The sequence below is a fragment of the Micropterus dolomieu genome, linkage group LG11, assembly GCF_021292245.1.
Source record: "Micropterus dolomieu isolate WLL.071019.BEF.003 ecotype Adirondacks linkage group LG11, ASM2129224v1, whole genome shotgun sequence".
Lineage (NCBI taxonomy): Eukaryota > Metazoa > Chordata > Actinopteri > Centrarchiformes > Centrarchidae > Micropterus > Micropterus dolomieu.
Window position 1 is genome coordinate 19,021,423 of NC_060160.1, and position 9,472 is coordinate 19,030,894.

The following is a 9,472-nucleotide window of genomic DNA, read 5'->3' on the forward strand; positions in this document are numbered from 1 at the left end:
GAAAGTTGTTCCATTTAATTCTATGCATAATCTTAAGAAAGACCTAAAATCAAGATTGTCACATTTCCACAGCACGCACACACACACACACACACACACGCACACTCCGAAAGCGCAAACAAAGAAAATGCACATACAGTTATAGATCAAAGTAAATTGCTTCAATATCTAAGCAATGTCAATTCTGCATAAAGATTGTCATCTAATCGCTACACCACTAACACTGAAGCAATTGATTACTATAAAATATACCTTTCTTATTAAAAAATTATATTAAATTCTAATGGCACTTCTACAAATTTCTATTAAAAAGATTTTCATTTGACATTTAGAAGCTTTTTTTAAAAACCAAATTAAAACTGAGACAGTCAAATGTTGCACAAGAAGCAAATGCAATAATAAATATTTTTCATGATTATACACAATTTCACAGTTGTAACCTGCAGAGGACAAAATTCCAGTATCGGTAAAGTCATTTTTTTAGACTTAAAAGATCATACAGCATGAGGCAAACATAGCTCTTGATCAAGAGTCGCGCCGTTTCTATAGAAGTCAACAATCAATATCTCAGTGTTTCACATTCAACAGTGACATTAACTAAGGACTGGACTGTTAGTTCCCAGTGGTATTGGCTACTAAAAGCCAAATTACAAAAATGCTTGTCTTCAGTTGAACACTTCCAAAACAGATTTATTCACATAAACAGAAATGGTCAAATAAATCTCAAAACGTCAATGTAATCTTTTGCAAAGCAGCAAAAATAAATGGACTCAAAACTTTTTTTTTTTTTTTTTTAGTTTGTCTGATTTAACATTTCTATATGGTAGAAAAACAGGAGCAACAGTGCTGAATCACTTCAGTGGGCCGCTGTTGCTGTGATGTGAGCTTTACCATCGCAGTCAAGGGCAAAATGTACAATATAGAAAAGGGCTTCTCCAGATGCAACACCTATTCGTGTGTCTACAAGGCACATTTGGTGATCATCCTGGAGGTATAAATAAAGACTCCAAACAATAAAAAGAAAAGTTCTCACATATCGTTAGTTTTTCTACCTCTGTACAATTTAATTTGCACAACAAAAGAAATGTTCCTTTAAAAAACTCAAACAGTGACAAAATCTACATTCCTGTGTTCTGATACATTAACACTACATTACCAGCTACCTGAAATATATCTATTGATCTGACGACTAACCGAAGTGATTAAACTCTTGCGGCATGCGAACAACACGGGTGTTTGTTCCAAGTAAACAGGGAGCCAAATCACAATTCTTGTAAAATTACACACCAGCCTCGTTCATTCAAGCCTCGTCGCTGACTGTGGGTCAGGGAGCAGAATGAAAGCAAGACTGCAGTAATTAGTAATAAAGAGAGAAATGGTTTGATTCCTTCTTGACTTGGTTTTCCCTTCGTTTAAAACTGCTGACAAACCATTGCAAATGCTGAGAAATCACAGGTGAATTCATTTGTGTCCTGAAAGATGTCTGGGTGATTAACATAAAAGACAGGGGGGGGGGGAGAAAAAAACAAAAACAAAAACACCTTAGGGTGTCTATGCTGAAATGGGTAAGTAGTCAACACTTACATATGACATATTGCCGGACACATTATTGACAATCTCGACGTTTTCTCTAAATCTAGCACTTGGAAAACAATATTCAGATAATTCTCATATTCTCTTGATAGATGTGCAATCAACTCACTGTGGTATCTCCTCCATGTAGAGGAACAATGAAGCATTTATCTACTGCATGCTGCGATTGGGGGGGGGGGCTTTTCTTTGATGCCTCCAAACAATACACCTGTTTACAGTGTCCTTGGTCTCCCTCTGCTAAATACATTTCTCACATTCCAATGGCTCCATTCAATACAGAAAAGTGCAAAGAAACAGAGGCTTGCGTTGCCTTTTCTCCCCACAGCTAGGAGGGGGGGGATACACAATGATCCCTTGAGAACTACCTGGGACTCGGTGGGGGGAACACTGCCTGCATTGTCTCATTTCTATAGGTAGCCAATGCCGTATCAGTGTGGCTGTGCTTGTGAACAACGGTTTCCTGTGGCAGAACAGCACTCCAATCTGTATTAACTGTTCTGATTTGTAGTGAGTCCAATCAAGTCTCGAATATGGAAAAGGAACAAAACCCCCTGGGGAAGACGTGACGCTTTAAGAGACTGCAGTCTTAATACGACAACTGACTCTCTCCACCTTACATGTGTTGTAACATGGAAAAACAAACAGTTTGATAAATAGAATATATATTTACATTAAATATACATATAGTAAGAAATAGCAGCCTAGACAATAGTGTTGAAACTATATGCATGCAAAAAACAAGTGCTTCTCTATGTTCCATGTGACAAACTTGAATACTCCGTAGAGATTTCTACACAGTATATTAAAATACAATTACAGTAATTCGATTTGCACAGAGAAAATGAACAGACAGCCCCAAATACCAGTTAATGAGTACCAAGATCGCTAGGCAAGACAAGATGTCTTTCAAGCTCATAGAAATAAGGACTACACCTATAGTAAACCCTGAACCAAGTCAAACTAATAAATAAATTCTGATCAAGTCTTCTCAGGACAGATTAGACAAATATCACAAACTTTTAGTGCTCCGCCCCTGTTAAGAATCCATGTAGCATCTATGTGGACAGACAGAAGAAAATCCATTTCCTGCCCACAGATTCTCTCAAGGACAGCATCACTAAAGGCTCCAACTTCTTCAGTAGTAACTTACACACATACAGTAAGAAGATATGATAATGTGAGGGGGTTAATTTGAAAGAAAGAAACGTCAGTAGGTTCAGCTGAATGTCACGTGGAGCACAGCTTTGAAGAACAAACAGCGCTAACAACAGACTGACAAAGTACTCAATATCCACCTGTCTGTCCCCTCCCTGCCTGCCTGCTGAGGGTTTGGCCTTAACACTGTATGTCAGTGTACCCTTTACACCATACCAGGAAATAACAAGGTAAACTATTTGCTTTTAACCCAAATGAGTCAATAAACATTTAATGACACAAGCTTGATTAACTTTTGTTGTATTCTTGTAAATGATTTAATTAAAGGGCACTCGTGGATCAATTGGTTTTCCAGAGTAGACAATTACCTTTGTTACCACCTGGTATGTGGAGTGTAATCCATATCTTTTAAAGGCCTAAAAAAAAAAAAAAAAAAAACTCACTGAATTTGATCAGAAGGCATGGCGATATATCTCATTCTTCATTAAGTAAGTACACTAGGTGAAGTGTCAAGAATTTCAGTAGGCACCATTGTTGCAGGCATTTGCTTTTAACTACTCTCCACCCCTCCTCTGATTATACAACTTCTTTTTAAAAAACAAAAAAAGCAATTAGAAGGCGATATGTGCTCACTCACATTAGCAACTAAAGAGCTGGTAACTCTCCCTAAGGCAGAAAAGTAATATGGTGATATGATGGTCTGCTTGCCGCTTGTTATGAGCAACATTAAACTGTAATCAACTTCATTTCAACCAAACAAACGTTCTACTTTCATTAATAAAAATGATACTTCCAGTAGTGAAACTAGTTTTGCTGCCTTATGATAATTTTACTTGTTAAAAGGACTAAACAAATCCCCAAAAATAAATAATAATAATAATAATAATAATAATGTAGGAGTTAAAAAGAAAATCACATATTGCTACTCACGGACGGTTCTGATCTCCCATGTGCACAAATAAATTCTCACTCACTCTGACGATTGTATTAACATATATGTTAACATTAGCTATAACCCATTTGCCCATAGGGTAGGAACATAGGATGCCTTTTCTTTTCACAAGTATACTCCTCAAATAAACTGACACAAACAAGACAGATAACAAACAAGTGCATCATCAGATTTGTTCACCTTCGTCGACACAGATCCAGCTTGAGTTTCACAGCACCCATGTTCATCCTAACAGCCTGTGCACTTTCAACTGTCTGCCTCTGACACAGTCCTGCACAGAAAACAGCTCCAGTTTTAAAGTTGCTACATCTTTTAACTTGATAAATGCCACATGGGGTAGAATCCACAAGATATGTAGCCAACAAACTGCCAACATATGTATACTAAAATCGGAAAAGATGTTCAGTAGTAGTATTCAGTATCTGAAAAGACATTCGGTCTTATGTCATGGCACTGCTGAGAGGTGTTTTATCCAATGGCGAGAGTCTTGACAAGGCCACAGTGAAACTTCCTGATGTGGCGGTAGAGGTCCCCAGATTGGGTGAAGCGTCGTTCGCACCACTTACAAGCGTGAGGCTTTTCACGTGTGTGAACTACAGCGTGCCGACTCAAGTTATGAGAGTACTGGAAGCTCTTGCCACACTGGCCACAGGTGTATGGCTTCTCGCCAGAATGCGTGCGCTCATGGCGCTTAAGGGTATACATGCAGGAGAAGGTCTTGTTGCACTGCATGCAGGTGGGGACCGAGCCGTCGGGGGACAGCTTGGAACGGGGACCGTCCTTCTCACGGAAGTGTGAGCTGAGGTGCAGTTGTAGCACATGGGGGCTGGGGAAGACTTTACTGCAGAGGGGGCACACACACACCTGTTGCCCCGGGGGCAGGAGCACCCCGCTGGACGTGGAGATGTCTGAAGAGGCCAAGTCGTCCTCCTCTTCCTCCTCACTGTCCCCCAGCAGCCTACCCCTCCTCTCCTCTACCTCCCTGCCTGGGGCGCCCTCCCTCCCTCTGCAGGCCTCCCCCTCCTCATCCATCAGGTCCTCCTCCTGGGAGAGCAGGGCGGCTGTGGTGCCGTTGTTGCCTGGGAAGAGGGCAGCGAACCCTGTCACCACTGAGCTCCTGGCACTATTCCCAAAGCGCTGGCTCTCAGGGCTCATCGGCTCACTGTCCTCCTGCTCTGACAGCAAGTCGTGTTCGTCTTTAACAAGTGGCTCAGTGCCCTGCTGCTGGCTGTCGAGGGCCAGCTGTCCCGAGACGTAGGAGGGGTGTAAGGGATCTCTGCTAGACAGAGGCTTGAAAGACAAATCCAGTGCACAGTCCATGTCATCTGAAGCCCGGGACCTTTGGGACAGCGATACGGTGGAACTACTGACATCAGCTTTTGTTTTTCCAGCTGTTTGGACACAGGGCTCGGCCTCTGCTGACACATAATTGACACCTACAAGGTCCAGGGACCTGCCAGAGTGACCATTTGCCTTCTGCCTGCTCTGTGTAGACCTATCACAATCTGTGACAGCCAGCCTGACTTCGCTGTTGTCCATGTCAAACTCTTCTGCTGGGGGGGCCCTGTGAAGCCCCTGAGACTTTGTCTGGGGCTGTCGCCGGATGAGCTGCTTACTGTGCAGCTCGCCGTCTGAGGAATTTTCCCTGTCCAGACAGCCGAGTCCCAAACCCTCACTCATCTTTTCATCCAGATTGGAAAGTTCCTTATCTTTAAGCTTGCCTTTACACACTTTCACTATATCATACATGTGGAGGTAACTGGCTGCTGCCAGGACATCCTCCACCGGGAGACTGCTGAATTCCAACTTCCCCTCATACATAAATTCAAGGAGCAGACTGAAAGCCGGGGCTGTCACAATGTCACTGTTGAGATGCACAACGTCCCTTTTGTCCAGCTGGTCCCTGTAGAAGAGATGGAAGTACATGCTGCAGGAGGCCAGCACGGCTCTGTGCGCTTTGAATCGAGCCTCCCCGACAAGAACAGTGCAGTCACAGAGGAAACCTTGGTGACGCTGCTGACTCAGACACTGCAGCAACTGGCGGCTATGGTCTGGGAACTCCATTCTTCCTTCATAACCTGATGAAAAACAGGAAAAACAGGATACTGGATAAATGAAATGAAGCCATATAGAGGGCAGAGCTGCAGTCGCATATCAGGGGCCAAGTAACTAGAGAGAGAATGTGAGAAATAACTCAAGCCAAATAACAAAATTACTTTAAACCATCATAAACATGTCGTGTTTTTAAATACAAGTTCACAAAATCATACTCAATTTCTAAAAACTTTATTCAATAAGATTTTAAATGTATGTAAAGGCTGATATAGATAACTTTATCCAACTTGCAAACATAAATCCTACATTCTTTCCAGTGGTGCAGGATAAGCTACGCAGCGCTCACCCAACCATGTCTCACGGTGTAAACGGATCCACCGTCCTAATTATCCAAAGTATTCCGGTTTGTATTAGTAAGCCTACTTCTTGAGCTTCCAAAAAAAAAAATGCACAAAGTGACGCAACGGCGCGTTTCCAAGCGCTCAACAGAAACGGCGGTGTTTGCAGAACAATCAAGTGGGAGTGGGTAGGATAAGCTACCACTCGTCCATCGGGGAAGGAGGCTAACGTGAAAAAATAAGACCAGGGCAGAGTGAGTAAACTGGTGCTCTGTTTGCTAATTACACTGCAAGCTGTGGAGTCAGCTGCTCTGACATCACCGCAATGGAAACGCTACCTCCAGCTGTGCTCCCCTTTATGCCATATGTTAACTCTATGCTACGCAGTCCAAACAAGACACCAAACTTATTTTATTTTATTTTTTTTTTTACAAATGGACAAGAGTAGATTTGGTCTGAGTGTCACAAGATTACGCGGCATTTCTAACTCTTAATCGGGTAATTTATCACCAAAAAAAACTGCAGCAGACAACCGCGGATGGGAATAAAACGCTTTGTGGTCCTTTTACGCACTTAGCAGACACGCGCACAACTGTGAAATATTTGTTTAAAAACGGAGTTAATTCAAAACAGAAAAGGCAGATGGTGAGGAGGAAAAACTCGAGTGAATTGGACATTAAAGTTGGAAGCTGCCGAGAACGACGTGCATAAGTACACATTTACGCGCATTAGTAATATGCTTTAAAAGAAAAGTGTGAGCAGGAGACGGGAAGCCAAGGGCGCAGTAAACCGAGCTCCATGTCCGTGTTGGGAAACGCATTGCTGGGAGCCTTTTAAACAGCAGAGGAACTCGCAGCCAACTGCGCCGAACGAAGCGGCGAGGGGACACACTTTAACTTTCGCTTTCCCCGTCTCAAAGCACAAAAACACTGTACTTACATTTATTTCCTCCCAGTTCGTCGTGTTCTTTCCTATAAGCAGCGATGTCCTTTCATGATGTGCGGCCAGATGTTCGCTTCTCCTTGCCGTTTCTTGAGCTTCAGTCCGACCCTGGTAAGGCAGGCTGCACTCAGCGCTGCTGTGTGTCAAGCAGGTTGATAATGGCACAAGTCTCGCGATATCGGGTGCGTCCACAATAAGTTCTGTACTACTCCGCGAATTCACACAGCGGCAGCAAGTAGCAGAGTACACTGGGAACATCAACTGGCTGTCTTGTTAAAACACCTGTCCCATGAGCGGGGGGTGGGGCGCTTTCAGTGTGATAAATCCTCAAGTGTGGTGGAGTGAAGGAATATACAAATAGGGCAAATGTTGATGGCTGACACACATAGAGTTTTAGACAAAAAAATCGAACTTTTTACAAAAAAACGTGGCTTCAAGTATACAGTCTAATCATTAAAGTTAAGTTTAAATGTGTTATTTGATTGAAGAAAACGCCCCCTGTCTGCCCTTCCCTTTTCTACCCAGAGCTGTTTGATGATAATCGGATTTAAAAAGTTCAAAAACCAGAATGTGGTAAATTTTAATTTGCAAAGCCTTTGCCTACAGTTTAACATCTGCTTTGGAGGAAAGAAACATGTTTTGTTTTTCACAAACAATTTGGTGTCTGTGAGAGAATTCAAACCGATACAAATAATTAAAAAATCAAGCTTTATAGTTGGGAGGGTCAGCGGACTATTGGGAACTTTTAAGCGCTGTTCTCTCTAATCCTGCTCTGGGTTGTGGAATTCCCTGGCAGCACACCACCCGGTGCCTTTGTTTTCCCAGACCACACCAGGTCCTGGATGTAATTTATTTAGCCAAATTAGTCTTAAGACAGGAATGATTTTGAATAATGAATAATTTTAAAATAAATAAATAGTTCAGGAACCATCAAATACAAAAAAAAAAGACTCCGTACTCTGTTCTGTAATTGTCATAGCTAGAGATGATGGCACAGTGGAGAAACTGTGGCTCGTGGTTGCAGCTGCTCATCTCTTGTGCCCCCACCCACCCCTCCTCCTGTTCCTCCCTGTGCTCCCCCAACTGCTTCGGTCACCTTTGCCCTGTGTTCCAGCTGCCGTGTGTTTTGAAAGGGCCATTTGCAGCTCCTCGCAGCCTTCTGACACAGAGGGGAATGAGCAATGTGACGGGAGGCGGCAGCCACTGGTCAGAAGGGGCCACCAGCTAGATTCTTATTCACTTACTGCTTTATTCCATTTTTAGTTTGGCTGTTACTGTTACAGTAGGTTGGATATCTGCACTCTGGTCATTTCCAGATGACCATAAGTAAGACAGTGTCATGCTTCCTAAATAAAAACTGTCTTTATTTGGTCTAAGGGCTTGATTGGAATTGAGCAAGAAACAAAATGATGAATGACTTCTTACTTTTGACAGAACACCAGTAAATTAGTTGTTTATCTTGAAGCATCAGATGTGTGTGCCACGTGAAAAACAATTTACCATTTAGCACTTACTCACACACAGACACACACCATCAATGCAGGAGCAGCGATGTGGATAAGAATAGGAGCAGTGGCCCTGTGTTTCCCTGGCCCTGGCAAATGTAGGCGGCCAATGGAGGAGGGGTGTGTGTTCACAGGGCAAGACAAAGCAGTGGTTGTGCCTGGGGACCGTGGCCTCAGAGAGAGAGGCTCGGCACGGTGGAGGTTCTCACACACAGTAAAAGATGGAGAGAGAGAGGGAGAGAGAATGGGAGAGTGGGGGAGCGGGGAGAGAGAGAGAACACTTCCTGGAGGTTCTTTCTTCCTCTCTGCAATCATCAATGGCATTCTCCCCCTGACCCACTCCTCTCTCAGACAAACAAAAGACCCCGCATTCCAGTGTAGCCTGACCGGCCAACCAGCCAGCCATCCAGCCATAGTTGAACCACATCACTCTCCCCACTGGACCAAAGTCTCACCATAGGGGTGGGCTTGAGTCGTGTTGTAGATATCTCTGTGAGGATGCTTGTAATGCATCTCTATGCATTAAAAAATAAACTTAAAAGCTCTTTACGTGCAGCTCTCTTATTTAAATTTTCCCTTAAGCAGCTTTAAGTTTGGAAAAGTCACAATATTCCACTCTGACTGACTGCATTGTGTATCAGTTTGTTCCAGCTCTTACTTTGGCAGAAATATTTACACCCAGCACTCTGTTTTTTTCACAGCTGTACTAGCTATTCCATCGTATGGGAATATCCTTGAAGTCATATTTGGTATCTGTGAAAAGCCTGGGATCTTCAAAATTTCAATACTTTGAAATAAAGTTTTGTGAGTTTGTGAGAATGTTGCATACTAGCACCAGGCTGATCCCCAGTATCCCTAAACTTTTTGTCCTTTGTGATTCATTAGTTGTTTTTGTCTTTTATACTCTTTTACACAAGCATACTGTATTGTAT

The 9,472-nt window shown here is 42.8% G+C and overlaps 1 protein-coding gene across 1 annotated transcript; it reads right to left on the bottom strand.

Annotated features, from left to right (window-relative positions):
- On the bottom strand, positions 1-7,168 carry zbtb42 (zinc finger and BTB domain containing 42). Its single transcript, XM_046063650.1, has 2 exons — positions 7,033-7,168; positions 1-5,778 (listed from the first exon to the last, which is right to left on the bottom strand). Exon 2 carries the CDS (start codon positions 5,762-5,764, stop codon positions 4,169-4,171), a length of 1,596 nt encoding a protein of 531 aa, XP_045919606.1. The 5' UTR covers positions 5,765-5,778; positions 7,033-7,168; the 3' UTR covers positions 1-4,168.
- Between the last annotated feature and the right edge of the window lie 2,304 nt (positions 7,169-9,472).